The sequence below is a fragment of the Hydra viridissima genome, unplaced genomic scaffold (genome assembly GCF_058129835.1).
Source record: "Hydra viridissima isolate aposymbiotic clone 2 unplaced genomic scaffold, HvirCarnegie_v1 scaffold_1, whole genome shotgun sequence".
Taxonomy (NCBI): Eukaryota; Metazoa; Cnidaria; class Hydrozoa; order Anthoathecata; family Hydridae; genus Hydra; species Hydra viridissima.
In genome coordinates, this window is record NW_028324300.1 from 41,111,970 (window position 1) to 41,134,919 (window position 22,950).

General features: G+C 31.0%; 1 protein-coding gene across 1 annotated transcript; it reads right to left on the reverse strand.

The window, feature by feature from the left end:
- Positions 1-18,759: 18,759 nt before the first annotated feature.
- LOC149895047 (uncharacterized) lies at positions 18,760-22,738 on the reverse strand. Its single transcript, XM_090071060.1, has 2 exons — positions 22,101-22,738; positions 18,760-20,694 (listed from the first exon to the last, which is right to left on the reverse strand). Exons 1-2 carry the CDS (start codon positions 22,525-22,527, stop codon positions 18,767-18,769), a joined length of 2,355 nt encoding a protein of 784 aa, XP_089927186.1. The 5' UTR covers positions 22,528-22,738; the 3' UTR covers positions 18,760-18,766.
- Between the last annotated feature and the right edge of the window lie 212 nt (positions 22,739-22,950).

Consider the following 22,950-nt stretch of genomic DNA (forward strand, 5'->3'; position numbering starts at 1 on the left):
GCAAGCCAATTAAAGATACCTGAACTCAAAATACCTTTTATTTACAAGCAAAAACGTATAAATTGGGTCAGTAGAGCTATATTGTTTTTATGCTGCATTGTTAATGATTGTTCAGTATTTTGATGTAAAGTATTTTGCTTTATTGTTCTGTTGCTAAGTGTGTTGTGAGGAGGGAGAAAAGTTAAAAACAGTGATTAAGAAAAGACGTACACACAGAGACTTTTTACCTGAAAAGTAAATAAATGATAAGTAGGCATGGAAACAAAGCAAATAATAATGGAGAACTATAAAAGCTCAAAAACAGAGTAAGGAAGGACTTTTTCTCTTTAATTGAACAAAAAAAAAAAAAAAGAAAAAATTAAACTAAGTTTTTAGGAAATAAGTTTTAAAGAGAGAGAGAGTTTTTGTGATTTATAAGTTTTTGGATAAAGAAGAAGTGATCGAAGAAAAAAGTTTGGAATTAATTTTGGAATGTTTTTCTTATGAAAAACATGCAGAAATAAACCTTTTTAAGTTATTGTAAACAAAAAAAAATTGCATAGCATAATCCTTTTATTTAAAACTTTTACATCATACACAAAAATGAAGAAACGAAACAATTATATTGGGAAGGTATAGTGGAACTCTTATGGTAAGGAGAATAAAGATCTCACCCGAAAGCTATCTTTAGGCGCTGTTGGGATAAAAATCCAACAGTGCTGATGGACACTTTGATTATTGCAGCAGCTAGAAAACAGAATTATGTGTCCCTTGTCGGAAAGGGGAGAGCAACGAGGTAAAGCATGATTGCTCTACGCGATTCAGAAAATTCGGCTGGGTACAAGGTGCAAAGTTATTTCGGAGGAAGTAAGACGGCACAACGCACGAAGTGGGGCCATAGCCCATGCTGGGCCTAGAGATAGGTTTCTAAACGAGGAGCACAGTGACTCTGAATTGGGAGATACCTCCATCCTAATTACGATTTACGACGTCCTGATTGACGTTGGGGTCGACGAAGAATTCAAAATTAACATCTCCACTAACGGAAACTTTGTCAATGCGTCGGCTATACCGGTTGATATTGAGGTGGGAACAGACTTGGGAAGACAGGATACTGAGATTTATCACAGATCACTGCGTCAAGTCAACCACACCAGCAAAACCGGGAGGACGATAGGAAGGAAATATTATGACTTTTGCATCACTTTTTATTTTTTCTCGTTTGGAATATGAATGGAGCCTAGAATCCTAGTTTAACTGGTATGGGCGCCGTTAATAAAAAAAAGTTAATTTAATCAAGTAACAGCAACATATCTATCCAGCCAATTAACAAAATCCCTTTGATCCTTCAAGCTCTTTGTTCATTAAAGTCTTCGGTCAGTTTTTCATATGGAAACACCAACACTGGAGGCGCATATAAATTACAATGTAGTTCTTGACTTTCTTGTGCTTCTTTCATATTTTGTAACAATTTTCTTTATTGTTTATACAACTTGAATAGTCAGAGTCATTAAACTTGTAAATTTTAAGGGCTAGGATCTTTCGCACTCTATCATTATCAAATAATGTTGATGGTAGTGTATCATAATACTTTTGAATTTTAGCCTCATCAAACCCTGCAGCTCGCTAAATTGAAATTGCGCCTGACTTACGAATGGATAATCCAAGCTGTCTCTACAGAAAGTTATTTATCCACAGAGGATCAGCGTTTTTTATTTTAAATCATCTAAGATACTATTTGCAGTAAAGTATTAAACTTGTCGAAGATCTAATGAAATCTGTTGTTAAACCATATACAGTAGCGTGCAATAGTAACCGGACAAGCGCATAACTTGAGATAACTTTTGAATGAAAATTCCAATTTCTATAAAATTTCACTGGAATGTCAAAAAATTGATTACAATTATAAGATGTACAGACAATTTCTACTAAATCTAAGCAATCTAATCTTAAAAGTTCATTTTATTGAAATATGCGCGTGCAAAAGTATCCGTGCAGAAAAAAATACTTGAAGTAGATTTTTTTTTTTAAACATGTTTTACTTAAAAATGTAATTTAAAGTAGATTTCTTTAATACTTCGTTGGGAAAACCTTGGCATTTACTACTGCTTGATAGCGACAAGACATTGAGTCCACCAGCTTCATAATCATATTATTGTCAATATTTTCCCATTCTTGTTTCAGAATTTTAAATAAATCATGTTAACTTGTTGGTTTTCGACCTAAAATTGGATAGATGCTCAATAGGATTAAAATTGGGTCTTTGCAAAGGTCATTCCATTAATCGATTTTTTTTAGTCTTGAAAAATTCTTTCACAAGAGTTGAAGTGTGCTTTGGCTCATTGTGGTACTGAAATTTCCATCCTCGAGGCATTTTATCTTTAGCATGTGGTAGCATAACATCCTTAATGATGTCTTTGTAGATATTTTTGTCAATTTTATTGACAAAAATATCTACAAAGTTCAAGCATAAATTAAAATAATTACTAGAAACTAAATTCAAGCATAAATTAAAATAATTCCTTAAACAAAACTTGGAAACACTTTAAATCAAACAAAAAAAAAAAGATTTGTAAAGAGAATTAAATTAAAAGTTAATAATATTTACGGTAAAACTTTTTTGTGGGGGCAGTTTGGGGGGACCCAGCGAATCTGTTTTAAATGTTACTCAAGTATAGTTTATTGCTACAACTGCTTAGAGTTACAATATTGTTCTCTTAAGGAAGCTCAATACAACTATTTGGTTATTGAACCGAAAAAATTTTCTCTTATTATTGATCCCAAAGTAACAATAATATTTGACAAATAATGTTCGTCGTAGAATGTATCGAAGTCTTATTACAAGAAACTTTTAGAAATTTCCGATTATACATGACGTCAATCAACATTAATTTTTTTTAAAACAATTTTTTAATATGTGCATAAGAAGTCCTAAAAGTAATCTGCAAACTTAATTTTTTGAAAGAAACGTAATTGCATATCATCAAATAAATACTTAAAATTTTCATATACATATAAAACTGTATCAGTAACTCTAACCACACTTTAGCGATGCATTCGATATTACATAGGCTCATCGAAGTTTATGGATCTAATTATATACAGAATTTCTTAGGTTGAGCGATCAATAACGTGCGAGCGAGTGAAGCAACTTATTGTAGCGAAAATATAATTCAAATTTATGTAAGTGTATTTATCATTGAAATATTTTATATGTTTGTTCTGAGACATTTAAACACTTGAATTTAAGGTTGCGGTAAGGGTTTGAAGACTATGGTCCTTAATGCTTTCACGACTATATAAGATAATAAAACGAAAACCAAAGAATTAAAAAAGTGCGTCTTCTCAGAAGTTGATGTATGGTAGAAATAAGCTTGACATGCATCGAAATAGGCCTGACATGCATCGAAATAGGCCTGACATGCTACAAAAGCTTGAACTTTTTATACCTAAACTTTTTTTTTCTTTTATTTTGTAACGTTTTATTGCCGTCCCCTTTATTTTTTAACATTGAAGTAACGTTTTACAGTAGTTGCCAAAGTTCAAATAAATATAAATACTTTTCCTAAAATTCAGCTCTTCTAAAATGTCCGTTTCAAAGTTTTGTACATTCTAAAATGGAACGGAGCCATAAACGCAATAGAGACTTTAACAATAGTATCGAGCCATTGGCAAAATGTTACACCTAGTCTTGATTTTCAAAATCTTGCTGAATATTATATTGTGTCACCGATTTGCATTTGACTACCGAATATCAAATTGATCTACAGCTTCCCAGTTTTCCAAGCTATCTTGTTTTTTCTTTTCGGGAAATCATTACTAAGTCAGACACGTGGCCAGATGCAACTTCCCACAGTAATGTTAATATTTGACAAATAATGTTAACTACTAAAATACATTTTGGTACGTGACGAGTCAATAAACAGTTAATTGAATTCTGTATTAAGCAAAACCCCGTTTTCAATGGGAACCAAACGAGACCCAACCTGAACTGGTATCGGACACCGATAAAAGCTAAAAATAATTTTTACACTGATAAATTGAGAAGTTGAAATGTTTCATACTCGATCCGACTCAATCTTTGGGGTAATTTAAACTATCGGTACCCAAACGTTATTGATCCAATCGGCATCCAAACCCAATTACCCGTTAAAAAAATATTTCCCGAGCGACTCTGTCGGGTATTTGGTGAAAAAGGTCCATTTTGTTCAAAAATAATTGATATTTCTAAAAAATTTGACGAAAGTGGATTTTAACCGAAATAATCACTTTTTTACTAGGCATTTTGGCAGTTAAACAAAATTACTATTCACGTAATCCTATTTGAAAAATTACTTTATGTCTTCCTTTATTTAAAACGCTCAACTCTGATTGGTTGTTACAAAAATTACAAAGCAAGCCAAAACCAGCAAAAGCGATCGTAAAGCATCATTGTGTGTTTTTAGACTTGTTTCCTTTACCTTTCTTTGAAACGATGCTAGAAAGTTTGTAATTTTAAAACTTTGAAATTCAAATTAGATGTGCCTTTGAAAATCAAATCTTCACTTGGCCTAGCATAATTGATAAGTCAAAACCTTCACCTGTTTTGCGTCACTAACAAGGGCCAGAACTGAAAATTTTCAGAAGTTAATTCCGACACCAGACTCCAGTTCGAAAAACTGGAGATCTACAAGTTCTTGAAAGAAGTTCGACAAATCAGCGAAAAAATACTTACAGACAATGCCTCCCCCTCACCATTCACCTTGTGGTTTTACAACTTCAATATCTTCAATGATTTTCCTTTTACACGCAAAGTGGTCTGGAAACAAAGTTCGCTCTTCAATTCAACACAGAAGTCAGCTCCGAAATTAGAATGTTTAGTTCCAGACAAGTCGTCTAGCTGGTTACCAACTACTTGCACCCTTGTTACAAATGAGTGAAAAATCGTTTAAAATTATTATTAGTTTAAAGTTGCAATTTAAATGGCTGCAATCTAGTGAGGTGCAAGTTCCCAATCCACTATCAGAGGCTCCTATTGTCAAACTTAATATCTAAAGTTGCTAATATTATTAAGTGCTACAAATAATCTGAAGTAATGCAATCTGTAGCGAATGCTTAAAAGAAATGCGAGTAATTGGGAATAGTTGCAAATAATTCCAAAAGCGCATATTGTTGTTATTATTGGGACACAAACTAAAAATAAGTTAAAGTACAAAAAAGTCTGACGAGCCTTAAAGTCAGTCTTTTTGCACATAAAAGTCAGACTTTCTTGATTCTTCTTTACATTTTTAAAATTTTTACACTAAGTTCTTGAAAACCAAGTTCAAACAAACAAAATTCAGTCTCCAGAATATGGCTAAGAATCTTGAAGAAGTCTTATGGCTAAGAATCTAGAAGAAGTCTTGAAGAAATCTTGAGTTTTTGTCAATTTTGTTCGGAAAAAGTGGTCAAGAACACTTCAAGACTGAACCATTTCCTGTTAACGACAGCATTCAACAATATCGAATCTTATCTTTGAGCTTTATCCAGCCAAAAAAGAAGAAGAAGTGCTCAATTGAAATGAAAGGAGAACCTTTTGCTTATGAAAATGATGTTGAGGCAGTTTCTGCATGGATAGAAAAAGGCTGCCTTTGATATCCTGAGCATTCCTGCAAGTTCAACTAGTCTCTGCTTGATAGAAAAATGTTGCTCGAATTCTGCTCAGAGAGTAAAAGCTCTTCATCATCTCGAAATGAGGAGCCGGATGATGACATCGAGGAAGCCCCATTGTTGATGAAGAAGACTAAGAATTTGTCGAAAATGATTTTTTAAACCTTGGTTCAAATTTTCTTTCAACTTATTTCATGCTAAGAAACTCATGCAAACAGTCTCCAAATCAATACACCTCTGAATTTTAAATATTTATTTTGTAGTCAGTGTTAGGTAAAAGTTCAAAGATGAAAATGCTATATTTGCCAATGTCTTATTTCTATAATTGCAAAGGCAACAAATGTGTTAAGGAAGTTAGTTTTTACCTAAAGATACTAAAATTACCCTTTCACGGCATCTCGTAGCGATATTTGCGATTTTTTAAATTTTTACAAATCTTTAACTAATATTCGGGACCCGAACGGTGATGAAGCCAAAAACCGAACGGAAACGGGTTTTCGAGTATTTAAAAGTTCAATAATCGAACGGCTACCCGATAGTTTATGGGTTTCATTTCATTAACTGTTTTTGCTGGTTAACCCGTTCGGTCATTGTTTAGAGTTCTCGAGCTATCGGGTATTTAACGGGTCTATACCGGAGCGGGTTCGGTTAGATTTTTTGAAATTACCAGTTCGGCAGCCGAATAGAACCCAATGATATTCCCTATTCTTTTCTTCAGAAATGCAAGCTGCAAACTGCCAGGAATGTAGAGTACTTGGACAACATTTCAGTTAGCATCCCAGCAAACTCTCCGTGCTTGGGCCATGCAATGCCCACCATTGGCACCACGATTGGCCCACCATCGGCAAACGAGCATGGAGAAAGCTTGGTCTTGCTCACCGTATAATGCATGGTCCATGCATGGCAGCCGTTTTTCGAACGGCGTTTATCGAGTGTTAAGCAGTTGATCATTTAATGGGTTAACTACTTCTTGTTTTTCTCATCTATTATTATTTTTGTTAATGACAAACTAAGCAAACGCAACATTTCAAACTGAGCTGAAATTATAAATTTGACGGGATTATTTTAAAATAATTTAACATTGTACTTAGACTGAGTCAAATACTCCAAATATATTGTGGATTTAACAACACGTTGTAAGTTAGCAAATATTTTATATTTCAATCAGTTCATTAAAATATACATATAAAAGTTTAAGATTTGAGAAGGGTTAAAACTCGACCATCATTTCCATTCGGTGCTTAAGCGAACTAACGATTGATACTTCTTAATATCAAAATTTACTGTAATCCTTTTCGTCATTTAAACGGCATCTGATAAATTTTAAATAAAATATTTAAACCATTCATCACATAATTACAACCAAATAAATGCATATTGAAGTACTACACTTACTTTTTAAAAACTAACTCACTCATAGATCGATGAGTGAGTTAGTTTTTAAAAAGTAAGTGTAGCCTGATCGACTTTACATCGTTTCTACCAAATAAACGAATTAAACAAATTTACATTCCTTAAAAAAAAAAAAGAGAAGACGAGATAAGTTTTCCATAAAGAAAAGATTTCTAGGTATTAGTTAAGCATGTTGTAAACAATACATAAAATAATATTATATAAAAGCATATGGAAAACCATAATAAACAAATGGCAGTGGTGTAGTCATAGAGAGTTCTAGGCGCAGTTCAATAAACAAAACAAAAACAAAAAAATAGAGAGCTCCCCTTGTTATAAATTGTTATAAACTAATGTACTAAATATACAACTACACTACTGACTAATGGCATGAGTTTTCTAAATTTTGGAGCACTTACTGAATAAACACAAAAATTAATTGCCATCCACTTGTACAGAGCCAATCCAATGCTTTTGCATGACCATTATTTCTATCTTGAGCTTAAATCAGGCAGCATTTGATACACCTCTCACCACCTGCATCACTTGCACCTTTCTCATAATTTCGAACGCAACTGTTAAAATTAAAACAAGATATTTAGATGTGATCCACTTAATTAACTCAAAATAAATGTCAATTATAATACTTACTGTTGACAATGCCAGGAACTTGTTTTATTTTTCCAAAGGCATTTTTATTTTTTATATTTGTATTGCCAATTCATTTTTAGCGCAAGGTCATGACATACTAGTTCACTCATGATGTTATATGTGGTTGATTTTAAATTGCTCCCACCAATTACACCAAGCAATTTTGACTAATAATAATATTTTATATACATACATCATACATACATACATCATACATATATATATATATATATATATATATATATATATATATATATATATATATATATATATATATATATATATATAAACACAATGATTAAATATAAGTTTACATTCCTCATTGACATTAAGTTTTAGAATTCAGATATTAAAAATTTTGTAACCAAAAAATATTTCTTCTCTCAAGTAAAAATTCTAAATACAATTCTAAATGGATATTTTAAAACAAACTTTTCTAGCTAACCAAAATAGCAGAAGAACTCTTTCCATCTTTTATGGTCAAATCCAGTCACCAAGGCTGAAAGAATCATCATGTATAGTTGACTTCTTTTTAAAGAATATTTCTTAATCATCCAGTTGAGAACTAAAATAACTGCTTTCTTCATTTGATTCTAAATTTGAATTTGATTTGCTCGTTAAAAAATATTCTACTTTGGAATTTTGATTGCATGTGGTATTATTTTGATCTTGAATTACATCTGTAATGGAACTGTTGCATGATGGACGAACATGTGACAATTTTAATTAAGTATTCTGAAAGTTATTTAAACCCATTTTATTTTTGTTTTCTTCAAACTCTTTGCTTCCAAGATTCTTCAAAGTTAACTGTTCATATATCATATTGTTTACTTTATTTATTTCAACTATAGCTTTTCTTCTTTTTGTCAGGATGAACATTCATATTTGCTTTTGATGCTCATGAATAAAGTATAAAAAAGAATTTTTTTTATCTAAATGATAAAATAGTATTAGTTTTTTTAAACTATTATCTAATGTTATGTGTGTGTGTCTATATATATATATATATATATATATATATATATATATATATATATATATATATATATATATATATATATATATATATATATATATATATATATAGACACACATTTTATTATTATTGTCACTTATTAAAAAAATTACAATAAGTGTATATTAGTTAAAGTTAATATAAATAATAGACATTTATTACTACCTATTGTTTTATTATAATATTTTTAACAGCAAAATGTAAATAATTATAAATAAATGTAATTAATATAAAAATCTAAATAATACACATAGATTATACTAAAACAAAAAAATATGTACTTATAATTTAAACAAAATCAAAAATAAGAGCCCATACTTGTAAAATTTCGAACAAATTTTTTATGAAAGTAACGCATGCGAAATTGCAAAGCTTATTTTTCGTCGCAAGGGGATTAAGATTGGTTCAAGATTGGCAAAATCGGCACGGTGGTGCTGATCATAAAACAATCGTGATTAAGCATTGGATTATGAACGGCACCACCGTGCCACTTGTATCAACCCTAACGGCACCACCGTGCCGCTTGTATCAATCATAATCCAATGACAAAATGAATTGTTTTAAGACACAATAATTGTGTCCAACAGTGAAGCATTTTGGAGGAAGTGTTTTAGTGAGGGGGTATATGAGTGCTGCAGATGTATGAAACTTGGTATTCATTGATTGAAATATGGATCAACATATCTATTTAAAAATTATGAAAAGCAATCCAAAAGAAAATGCTTACAAGTTAGGACTTAATGGGTCATTTATTTTTCAACAAGACGATGACTCAAGACATACAACCAAATTGGCCAAGGATTGGCACATAATCAAGATAATTGATAAAAATCAATAGCTAATCAACTTGATACACCCCCACAATCTCCAGATTTAAATCCCATCGAATACCGGTGGGATGAATTGAGTTGAGGAATTAAGACCATGGTGTAAAAGATCAGCGACAATTGTAATTAGTAGTCTACAATTAGAACTAGCAGCAACTACAATTAGTATTAGAAATTACTAAAAAACTAGTTTGTACTACGAAAAACAGACGACAAAAGGTAATGAAAGCTCTTGATGAACAAACAAGTTATTGAAACGTTAAGGAATTGAGTTCAAATAACCAATTTAGTTGATTTTTGTTTATTGGATGAAAATGTTTTTGCTACGAAAATGTTTATTTTTTGTTTCAAAAATTTGTTGCTGTTGATTTCTTGAAGTTTTTTTAGTTGAGCGAAGCAAAAAAATTTCACAAATCCCCAGAGCTTTTTTCAGCAGGAAATAAATTAGACGCGGTTATTATGGATAACGATAATGCCAACCTAGCTGACCCAAGAACGCCACTTTCATGGGCGTATACATTAAGGTACCCTGTGATGCAAATTTTGATATCATTTTATTTTGTCCGCAGAAATAACTTCATTTGAATGTTCAAATTGAAAGAAACTTTGACTTTATAATGAGCCAATAAAAACACCTCTAGAATGAGAACCACTCTATATAATTTGATAAAATTTGGTTTAAATGTTGCCTATAACCACACCAAACTTTACTTAAAATTTCAGTCAGATTGGTTTACTGGTTACGGATTTATGGCAGCTTTAGTTTAAATTTTGTTAGTTTTTTGCTACTTATACCTCAAAACGTTACCGATTACTGTGGTATTTGGTCACTATTTTCAAAATTATGGTTACATGATTGCTCTACTATGTCATACCAAAAATTTTTATTATAATTGTGTAATTGCTACAGGTACCATTTTTATTTTATAGACCAAAATATAGGTTTGCCATTTAAAGCGTGGTTTGGCTTGGCAAATGCATAGCTTGAAAATCTCGGCATTACCTAAGGTATAAACTACTGCCAAAACGCATAAAAATGCTAAAAAATGATTGAAAAGCTTTTCTACTTGATACATTTACTGATTTTTACCAAAGCTCATTGCAATGATTTATGAAGTGTTGCAAATCATGTTATTCAATCTCGCAAAATATCTGGTGGATATTTTGCCAAGCTCGGAATTGATGGTGGTAAAGGTTTTCTCAAGTTCTGTCTAAGCATTGCCGATACTGCGTTCAGGGATGAAACCAGTTCACCGCCTCAAAATAACCTCTCACTCAAAGGGCTGGTAAAGACACTGGAGTCACGAGACAAATTCTTCTTGCGGTATCTGATGATTTGTCAGAAGCTCACTCTAATATTGAACAAATCTGGTCACTGATTAATGCAAATGGACTTAAACTAGTTTTGGCCTGTGATATGAAGGTTTCGAATTTAATTTGTGGTCTTCAAACCCATTCAAGTATGCACCCTTGCATATGGTGTAACGTGAAATCAAAGTGTCTTTCCGATTCTGGAATTTTGCGAACACTGGGCTCAATCAAATCTAGCCTCAAGTCTTTTCAACGATCTATGGGGAGGGGTTGTAGCTCATGCAAAGCTGTTCGGCAATGTCATTCGAATACCAATCATCAGCGTGCCTGACAATGCTTTGATTTGAGAAATCATCCCACCGATAGAATTGCATCTCCTCTTAGAAGTTGTCAATCATCTTTTCAAGATCCTTAAAACTGCTTTGATAGTAGCTGTTAAGTGGCCAGCTGCCCTCCACATTCAACTTAGCCCATATCATAAAGGCAAGTACAACGGAAACAAATGTAGAGGGCTTCTTAAAAATGTGGATGTGCTGCAGCAACTTGCTGATACAAACATCTTTCACATTATTGAAGCATTTTAAAGTTTCAATAAAGTTGTCAAAACATGGATTTATCCTACAGCCGGACTTCACTGAAAAAATAGAAAACTTCAAAAGCTGATAATGATAACTGGTTCAAGCGCAACATCTAAAGTTTACACCGTCTTTTACGACATCAAGGATTTCATTAGTCATAAAGGATCCCCCCTGGAACCCTATAGTGAATAAAATGTCGATACTGCTCATCAAGATTTTTATAAAGATTGCTCAAGGTATAAGCGAAACAATAATCATCCAGAGCACAAAGAAAGATTGTTGTGCTGCATAACTGATCTAATCAGTAAGCATCTTTAATAAACTGCTCGAATGATTTGAGTTGTTAGAGCTTATGAGCAGAAAGTCATAGCTTACGGTTTATAATGAACATTTAAACCAACTTAATCCTTAATATCGTACACTTGGTTCTTTCCCAATGGCGGTTTGCTCTTCAAGAGGATGTTTATCATGCAGTGTTGAACGACCAATTAGGCAGTTTTCAACTGGTGAACTTGAGTTACTAAATGAAGAAAGATTGTTAAATCTTTGTGCAATAGGAATAGCATTCGATATTATGCCATCAAGAATGAAATTGGTGGAGCTTTAGATATTAGAATTTTAAAGCGAAGAGCCTGAAGTTTGAAAGTCGTTTAGTATTTGTTTATCAGGAACAACTTTAATTTCTTCAGAATCATTTTTTTTTAATCAGTAAAACTTTGGACGAAGTTTTCTTTCTTACATGTTCCATTCATCGTCTCACTTTTCATTAAAAACGCCTTCAACTTCAAATTGGAAAGTAACTTTTTTTTCTATCAGCTTCTTCTAGCTTAAATTCAACTTAATATTTCTCTTTTAATATAATAATAATAATAACAACAACAACAACAACAACAACAATAATAATAATAATAATAATAATAATTATTATTATTATTATTGTTATTATTATTATTGTTATTATTATTATTGTTATTATTATTATTATTGTTATTATTATTATTATTATTATTATTATTATTATTATTATTATTAATATTATTATTATTATTAATATTATTATTATTATTATTATATATTACTATTATTATTATTAATAGTAGTAGTTGTTGTAGAAGTAGTAGTAGTAGTAGTAGCAGTAGTAGTAGTAGTAGTAGTAGTAGTAGTAGTAGTAGTAGTAGTAGTAGTAGTAGTAGTAGTAGTAGTAGTAGTAGTTGTAGTAGTAGTTTATGTAAAATTACTTATATTTCTAATATTATTTTTATTATTTTTTATATTGTTCTTATTGTAATTATTATTATATATTTTACCTTCTTTTGATAATTGAAGATGACGAGGTCAATTAATTGAAAAAAACAGCTTAATAAGGTTATTTTGTACCAAAAAAACTTGCCATATCTCACATCTTTGATTTTTTTATGAAATTTAGCAATAAACCGAGTGAAAAATATATATTTCATGTAAACAGATTTTTTATTGGTCTTCATAAGCATTAGTGCATTTAGTTACATGCTATCACTTTATATTATATTTTAGATACCTTTGACGTGGCAGAGCAAGTTTGTGGACTCAATATAGAACTATAATTTTCTTTTGTAAACTTTTATTGCTTTTTTAATCGTGCTAAATAAATTTCAACAACTTGAACCAAATTGTTTTTTTACTTGAGTAATTTTTTAAAAACTATTTAAACTTAACTCAGTTTGCCAAATGATATCTAAAGTCTATCAAATATATATCTAAAAATGGTACAAAAGATGTCTGAATTCAAGTCGTGAGTGAACGCTAAATTAATATCTATTCTTATAGATGTCTTATAGATACATTTTATTTAATAAAAGGTGCATCATTTTAGATGCATATAAGATATGCCATATATATCTATTTCATTTATTTTTCATCGAACAAATGCATCTAAAACACGTCTATTAGAAAGACGTCTATTAGATAGCGTTCATTTACGACATGAATTCAGACGTCTTTTAGATCAGTTTTCAGATGGATATTCGATGCGTTTTAGATATCGTCTGCCGGATATGTTAGTATAAATTTTGCTATGTAAGAATTTTTATTACTTTCTAATAAGTTTTCGCCATTTTATATGCACATGTGTTTAATGGCAGTCATTAATAATGATCGTTCTGTAAAATTGTTTTTGTCATGAGTTAAAGTATTTTCTTTTAGTTAAAACTTACCTATAATATGAATAAAGACATACATACTTAACCGAAAAAAAGGTATATATGTATTAATCTACTTTATACATTTAATATGCGTAATTAGACGTTTTTTCGAGTCTGATATACATCTAAAATAGATGCATACATGATAGATACAAATTGGAGTAGTCTTAGATGGTCTAAAAGACGTGTAATGGCCATAGTTAAGGACGTTATTTATTACTAAAAAAAGGACTTGACGATATTTGGATTTAAGATTTGAAGCAATCAGTTAAAAGTTAATACCAGTTGAGAACGTCTTTATTGTCACTAACTTTAACTTATTTACAAGCTTAATGCTTAAAAACTCTCTTCGCATAATTAAAAAACAACATCAATATTTGGTGGAAACCTCTAGGTTAATTATCAGTTTTGCCATTAGTGTTTATTGAATAGAAGGAAAGGTTTTAAAAAATCAAGCAAAAAAAAAAAAAAATTCTGCATCTAATGCACAAATGAGCAGTATAGCACCCCTCCTGAAAAGTATATTTCTACCCTTGGCTGAAGTACTTTTCATTATCGCCTTCACAATTTTTTTTAAAAATTCTTTTGCTTTATGTCATGCCAACAATTTGAATGATTAAAGGGTCAAACTTTAATGTTATCAAGGTTTAACTAAATCGTCAATATAGTATCATCATACTTATCTTAAAAGCCCTGCAGTTCCACTATTTCTTCTTTTAAGAATTCTTTTCATCATTGCCTCAAAAATAAAAAATTAGGTTTTGCTGTATATATATATTTTTTTGTTTTAATCATGTTGTTAAATTTATCAAACTCACAAATTATTTTAGCTCAAAAAAAAAATAATCTCTTTTAAAAAAGACTTTATCACCAGCTTCAATAATTTCCAAACAATCTTCTGAATCTCTAGCTTCTTTGTTAAGTGGTAAATTTTCCATTCAACTGAAGTTTGATGATTAGTTTCATTATCATTATCATCAACTTCTTCAGTGTCCTTTTCAACGTTGTTATTACAAAAGTCTTTATTTAATGCGCATCTACTGCCTAGTTAATTCAATAAGGAAGATTTTGTTGATGAGTAATGTAAATCAATATTTCGGTTTATTCATTACATTAGCTCAATCTATATCGATCGATATTGAAAATCGATATTAGGAAAAACAAAGATTATTAAGTTTGAACCCAAAATCTTCAAACGTTGTTGAAGATTTGACTCCAAAAATATTGAAGTCATAGATTTACTTGGAATTTTAAGACCTTTAGCAACCCATCGTTTTTGAATATAAATACCTTACTACAGTTTATAAATACGAATAAGAAAATCAGCAACCATTCAAGTCAAAACAAGTTCCGAAGAATCTTTCTTTGAAAATCTAGTGACAGTTGAAAGTTGAGTTTTAAATTGATTTTTGAAATTGAACTGAAAGTTGAATCTGACGATGAAGTATGAAGAGAAACAGCAACCTCTTTTTTATCTTTGTATTTTCTAACTTTTCTAAATGATAAAGTTAATGCTCTTATTGCTTGTTTTGTCTTAAAGGACAATAAATGTTTTAATATTTACCCGTGCATCACTCAGGAAACTTATCAATAATTTTTACTAAATATTTTAACAACAAAACCAAGACACCAAATAAGCTGCGGAGCGTGGTTTTATTCTTTTTACATTCTTTTAGGTTTTTAGAAAAGTAATTAGCAAACTAAAAAAAGAGCTCCATATTATACTTTTATCTTACAGTTACATGTTTATAATCTCTTTTTGATAGAATTGGCAGATTAAAGCTGTATGCGTATCATCAACCAATATATTTCAAATTTTTGTGGAAAAAATCTCACAGTTGAAAATAATCTCTCTGGCTCCTTTAATGTTGATTTAATTGTTGATGAAGCCTTTAAAAGTTTTTCAAAGTTTTCATAATTTATCCACCAAGCTCATAATAAGCTCGTGATTTCATTTTAATATTTAGTTCCAGTTCATTTTTGAAGTCATAGTAAGTATTAGCCAAAAATGATATTCGTGTAGTTGTCCATAGTCCAATGGTGTCATGTTGGGTGAGTTTTGGGCCATATGGAAGTTAACCAGAGATTCTCTTTGCACTAGGCCTGGGTTATATTGGTCTTGTGTCCAGGAACTTAGTCCTTTTCCCATGTATAGTCAACATTTTTGAAATTGGTATCAATCCTTTGCTTCCAACAGTTTTCAGAACTTCCAGGTTCTTACCAATTCTGGGCAATTTTTAGACCCCGAGGAACAGTAAGGAGGCATTTGCTTACCATCATAGCCCACAACCCCAACCATCATTGCTGATGGTGGATACTTCGTGGTATGAATGTGATGCACTTCTGAAAGATTAAATAAAATAAACCTGTCATTTTGAAAATTTCTAGACTGGTTAACAATCCAAAATTTTTTATTTAAAAAAATTCGAACTGAGGATTTTTGCTTCTTCATTCAGGAGAGTATCTTTCCACAAGCTAGTTTTGACTATTTGGAGGTTTCTAAAGGAATTGGAAGTTTCTGTTCCGTTTTAAATTGAAGCTCCCCTGATTTCTGTGCATTTGATCAGACATTCTCCTATTTTATTGCGGTGGCCATCGAGTGCAAACCTTCGAAAATGAAGTTTTTTCATGATGTTCAGAACATGCAGGTTGCTTAATTTCTCCTTTTTTTTCTTGTAGAATGACTTAAGTAATAAATCATAACTATATAATCAAAGCTTTTGTCTTACTTTATGTTCTTTTTCTTAAATTTTCCTGAAATTTATCTTGGTCTTTAGAAAAAGATTTCCTTTCAAGTTAAATCTGACAAACTATGCATTTCTAACTCAATAAATATTTAAGATGTTGCACGCATATGTGAGCATCGCCTAATATTAACTTGTATATCAATGAGTGTATGGAAGAGAACGGCTAACGATTTACTTAAAAAACGTATTTGCTAGTTTCTTGCAGAACTATTGCTGGTTTACCTGGAGTTAGTAGTACTGATGTTATTTCGCCATGAGCGCACTCGATTGGCTTTGAAAACTAATTTTTCGTTATCTTGACAGTGCAAAATTAAATCATCTCAACATTAAGAAGTTTTTGAAAAACAAACGCAATGTTTCTCTGAAACATCACAAAATTGCCAAAAAGAATTTAACGGATAAAACCCTGCTGATCATATTCCCTACAAGTCAGTAATTATCGATTATATAACTTAACTTAAATACAAGGATACGTTAAGACAAGCTATCGCCGAGCACATTAATGCAATCTAGAAAGTGGATGAATATGTTAATTTAAAAATCAAAATTAATCAAATCTATATTATTCCAAAACGCATGGTAATTACTGGGTGGCTGAAACAAGTAAATTGAATGCGCACCATGCTCTTTATAAAATGCATTTAAGCCTAAAGTATCAAAGAACCCTGCTGCTGTCGCGAAAGTGGATGAAAATATATATAATATTGATACAGTTACACTTAATCATAGCCTTAATCTGCAATCTTATTGGCATTTAAAAAGTGATTCCTATTTGGTTAGTTAGAATTCTGATTTAAAGCATTGAGGTCACGTAAACCGTGTTTATAAACAATCGATAAGATATCTTGTAGTACCCTTTGAAAGTCAATCAAATGCATTTGAATATAAGTACAAGTTTCAGACCAAAGATCTAGCGTCTGTGATGGTCTTTGAGCTCTGATGGCGATCATAGCTCTGATGATCAAAAGTGGGTATAAATATATACCTGAATTTTCTTTAAAAGTATATCAAGCTTTATTTGAAGGCTAACTGTATTCCAGTAGGGAATATGATCATTCAGAATGACTGTATTCTGCCTCATACTTTACGGAAGATACAGAAATTGCTGAGATAAAGCATCTCAAACAACATTAGGGCCATGAAGGTGTCCATAACTTGAGAGTGGAACAATGTCTCAACGGAGTACTTTAGGAAGATGTTCGCCAACTTCAGATAGAGAATTACTGAAGTTATAACTAATAATGACTCGCACGTCAAGTAGTTCTTTTAGAATATGTATTAAGGGTCTTTTATTTAAAATAAATTTGATCCCCAGTTTCTTTCTCTTAATCTGGTTAGGCTGTTGTTCGGATCACCTTAACTTCAAACTTTACGGTAGCATACGGTAGTACTTCCCAATAAAGAAGAGTTGTAAAAGCTGATATCAAGTGTTATCATTGCCAGTAGTTTCATCTGTGTTGCTTCCCAAGTAGTGAACTATCTACAGCAAGAAGTTAAAAAAGAGGCTGCCTGAACAATACAAAAAAAAAAAAAAAGACCAATTTCATCTGTAAAAATCAGAGCGCTCAACAACATTTTTAACAATTTTAAGAGGAGTACAATGATTGTCAAAACGTGTGTAAAAGGTTTTTTTTTTTTTAAAAAAAAGAGCATTTACATCCCAGTAAGAGAAAAACAGATTCGGAAATTGAAGGTCATTACACGGTAAACGAAAGCTGGAGTTAAAAATAAAATGAGACGGAGTGTAAAAAGTGAAGGGATTTAGAAATAAAACTGTTTTTAGACGTCGAGGTACTTGAGATGATTCATTAAAAGTCGACCAAGAGATGCACAGCTTTCTAATCAAAAAGAGACTGCCAAAGAAAAGCAATAATGACATCGCCACAAAAACAAAGCGATTTAGAAATACCAAAAAAAATATTCTAAATCTCCATAAAAAAAATCGACACACTAAAACATAAACATTAAACAAGTTTACGACAATTCTAAAGCCATTCATATAACCTGTGGGAGAATAAACATTTCGAACCACTACGCTGCTTTTTTCCTCTGTGAATGGGCTATATATATAGTGAGAGAAGGCAACAAAGTTGTTTATTCCTAAAACTTTACAAACATTAATATTAAATACAAAACTTTATTGGCAGTAATTGTAAACAAAGATGAGGATAAGTTTAAAGCCCATTAAAAACCAAAATACTTTTATGCTTTACTTCAACAGCAAAATATCTTATCTTTTATATGTTTCGAGGATTTAAACACAAAAATTCCGAATAAAAATACTACATCCACTAGAATAAATGTTTTCTTGCTGCTTCAAAGTAACAACTATAATTTGATAAAACTAATGATATTTATACTTTTGCATATAAATCAAATCCTGTGTATATATTTTATACTCATGCTTGTCGGATAAGTTTACTTTTTTGTTTACTTTAGGCCTCTTTCGATATTATCATTAGACTATTGACAGAGTTTTCTTTTTGCATTTTTCAATCCAGTCTATCGTTTTCAGTGTATCTACATGTGTTTTTCCTAAAACAACACTTTGCAAACTTTCTACCTCTTTTAATTTACTTTCTGCTTCCGCAAACTCCGTTTTTGCATACAAGCTCATTCCGATCCAATACTTAGTTTTTATTGTATCAGCATGTTTTTCTCCAAGAACTTCCTTTTGAAGATTCTCAAGATTTTTCCAGATCTTTTCTGCATTATCATATTCCCTTTTTGCATAGAAACACATTCCAATCCAGTATTTTGTTTTGATTGTGTCAACATGTTTCTCTCCAAACACTTCTTTTTGAAGACACTCAACATTCTTCCATGTTTTTTCTGCGTTATCTAACTGCTTTTTTTCATACAAACACATTCCAATCCAGTACATAGTTTTTATTGTTTCCTCGTGTTTCTCTCCAAGAACTTCTTTTCGAAGATTCTCAACATCTTTCCATATCTTTTCTGCGTTATCAAATTGCTTCTTTGAATACAAACACATTCCAATCCAGTACTTAGTTTTTATTGTGTCATCATGTTTCTCTCCAAACACTTCTTTTTGAAGACACTCAACATCATTCCATTTCTTTTCTGCGTTATCATATTGCGTTTTTGCGTACAAACTCATTCCAATCCAGTACTTAGTTTTTATTGTGTCAACATGCTTCTCTCCAAAAACTTCTTTTTGAAGACTCTCTACATCATTCCATTTCTTTTCTGCGTTATCAAATTGCTTTTTTTCATAAAAACACATTCCAATCCAGTACTTAGTTTTTATTGTGTCTTCATGTTTCTCTTCAAGAGCTTCTTTTTGAAGAGTCTCTAAATCTTTCCATGTTTTTTCTGCGTTATCAAACTGCTTTTTTTCATATAAACATGTTCCAATCCAGAATTTTGTTTTCGCTGTATCAACATGTTTCTCTCCAAGAACTTCTTTTTGAAGATTCTCGACATCTTTCCATATCTTTTCTGCTTTGTCAGATTGCTTTTTTGCATACAAACACATTCCAATCCAGTACTTAGTTTTAATTGTGTCAACATGTTTCTCTCCGAAAATTTCTTTTTGAAGTTTTTCAACATCATTCCATATCTTTTCTGCGTTTTCTAACTGTTTTTTTTCATATAAACACATTCCAATCCAGTACTTCGTTTTCACTGTGTCAACATGTTTCTCTCCTAGAACTTCTTTTTGAAGATTCTCGACATCTTTCCAAAACTTTTCTGCGTTATCATACTGCTTTTTTGCATACAAGATCATTCCAATCCAGTACTTAGTTTTCATTGTGTCAACATATTTCTCTCCAAAAACTTCTTTTTGAAGTTTTTCAACATCATTCCATGTCTTTTCTGCGTTATCTAACTGCTTTTTTTCATACAAACACATTCCAATCCAGTACATAGCTTTTATTCTGTCCTCATGTTTCTCTCCAAGAACCTCTTTTCGAAGGTTCTCAACATCTTTCCATATCTTTTCTGCGTTATCAAATTGCTTTATTGAATACAAACACATTCCAATCCAGTATTTAGTTTTTATTGTATCAACATGTTTCTCTCCATGAACTTCTTTTTGAATTTTCTCAACATCTTTCCACATCTTTTCTGCATTATCAAATTGCTTTTTCGCATACAAACACATTCCAATCCAGTACTTAGTTTTTATTGTGTCATCATGTGTCTCCCCTATAACTGCTTTTTGAGTGTGCTCAACATCTCTCCACATTTTTTCTGCATCATCAAATTGACTTTTTGCATAAAATGACATTGCGTACTTGAAATTTTTCTGAAGTTCTTTAATACTTTCTTCTTTTTCTTCTTTATTTATCGAGGACTCTAATTGTGAATCGTTAGTTGAGCATTTGATGAATAAATTACGATCTTCGCTATTATTGCAATCTAAAACAAATTAAAATGCTTGCTAAACATTACACTTATAATGGCTGATATTTTTATATTTTTAAATATACAAAAAGCATTTCATTAAATATTGTTTTAGATGTGACATTTACCTTTACATATAATATACACCTAATTTTCTTTTAAAGTTTTAATCAAAATATTAGTTGAAGTTCGGTAAATGTAATCTTGTTGTTTGAATTATTGTTTAGCCTATTGAAAAGCAAATGAACGTTTTAAGTAAAGTGAAGTGGTAAATTATTATCTTGAGTTTTATTGTTAATGAGAATTTAAGTTCGCCACAACGAAACTGAAATAGCAAAATGCAAATTGAAAAAACTGTTCGTTTTGCAATGTTTTTGATTGCACTTTGAAGAATAATTATGTTTCATGAACCCTTAGTGCATAACGCATTTTCTGCAGATTACATATTGCATTCTCTGGCCGCCTCTACAGCCGGTTTTAAATGTCATTGAACTGTTTTGAAATTATCTTGATCAAACCACCCGCGAACTCAACATCAAAGTCTGATTTTTGGGAAATGCTACGAGTAAGATAAAACCAATAACCTTTAATAACTGACAGAAAGAATGCTAAGTTTATAAAAAGTGGTAAGTGGGGCAAAAGTTGGGTATTTTGAAAAACCAAGTATTGAAATGAAATTGCGCTTGAAGTTTTGTGTTAATTGTAAAACAACTTTTAAACAAAATTTTTTCACTCACTAAATGAAAAAGTTATTATATAAGATTACATAAAAACTGTTTCTTTAAGAAAATTCAATTTCCTTAAATAGCCATTTATGCTTGCTTTATGATTTATGCTTGCTATGCCTTGAGTATGCTTAACTAAAGCAGACAGTTTCTGGATCATTTTAAAATGCATCCAGTACCTTATGGAGAAGGACTACCGATTCCTAAAACACAAGCACTTTTTGCATTTGATTACAGTGAAAAAACCCAATAAAAGTTTTTAGTGATAAACCAAGTCTTATGTGACCCGGATTTTCCAACATCTCCGTCCGCTTGGCCAAACCTTAAAGCTCAAATACAATAGTGTAATCTAATGAGAGGTTTGATCTTATTTCAAATAAAGCTGCTTTTGTGTACATGATAAGTATATGCTTTGGTGCATTATTTGCTAATTATTTATAGCTGGTAAACGTAAACATTCCTCTAGCATAAAAACAAGAACCAACTAGCAAACTTCGTTGTTATACTTTGAATTTAGCAAGTCAAGTTTGCTTAGAACTGGTAAATTTTATTTCTAACACTTTAAGAAATTGAAAATATGTAAAATAGTAAAATGAGAAATAATTGAAAATAAAAACAATAAAAAAGAACAAAACTTGTACTAAGAGGTAAAGCAAAATGGCGTAAAAGAGTCCGGGTTAAAACAATTTTACATACTTGGTTTTTTTGTTCCGATAATGCTCTCTATTGCTCTCAATATTTTCTTCAAATTCTTCTCCTTATCTTCATAAAGTTTGTAATAAATCTTTCCCGAAATAATAAGGGCCAATTTGGAGCTAATGTGAGGCAGGTAATTTTCCACTTGAATAGGTATAATTACCTTCCTACATGTATTTGCATGTGTATATTCTCTGCTACAGTTGTACGATTTCTCATATTTTTCTGAAATTAGTAATATAATAATTTCAGAGAAGGCAACAGCTTTTGCCATTTCACTTTCTAAATCACCTCCAATATACTCTTCATCAATCCAAACATTGTAACCAGCTTCAGTTAAACATTTATATAAAACATCAGCACATTCTTTACCCGTTTCCCAATTATATGACACCATTATGTCCCATCGTTCATTTTCTGTGGTCATTTCCAGTTTCAAAAAGTGGTGAAAATGTTACGAATTATTTAATTCTATTTTGAAAATTAGAAATCTAAGATATAGAAAAGAAAAATAATGACATATTTTTTTGGATATATTTCTAGTTGCATATTAATAATATAATTTCCTATGAAGTTCTCTGTAAATTTTAATGTGTATTTTTAAGATGTGTTAAATATATCCCTGATGGCATTCAAACAAATCAAGAATATATTGTTAACGTAAATGTAATTAAATATATATTAATAAAGAACATGATAAATGCAAGAGTTTTTTTAATCAATTAAAATTATATTTAATTAAACAATAATCATCGAAAACTTATACCAAAACTCTCATCAAACCAAGTTGTTTTATTAACCTTCCTACGGATATAAAACTTCTCCCCAGCAGGCAAAAAGATGTCTAAAA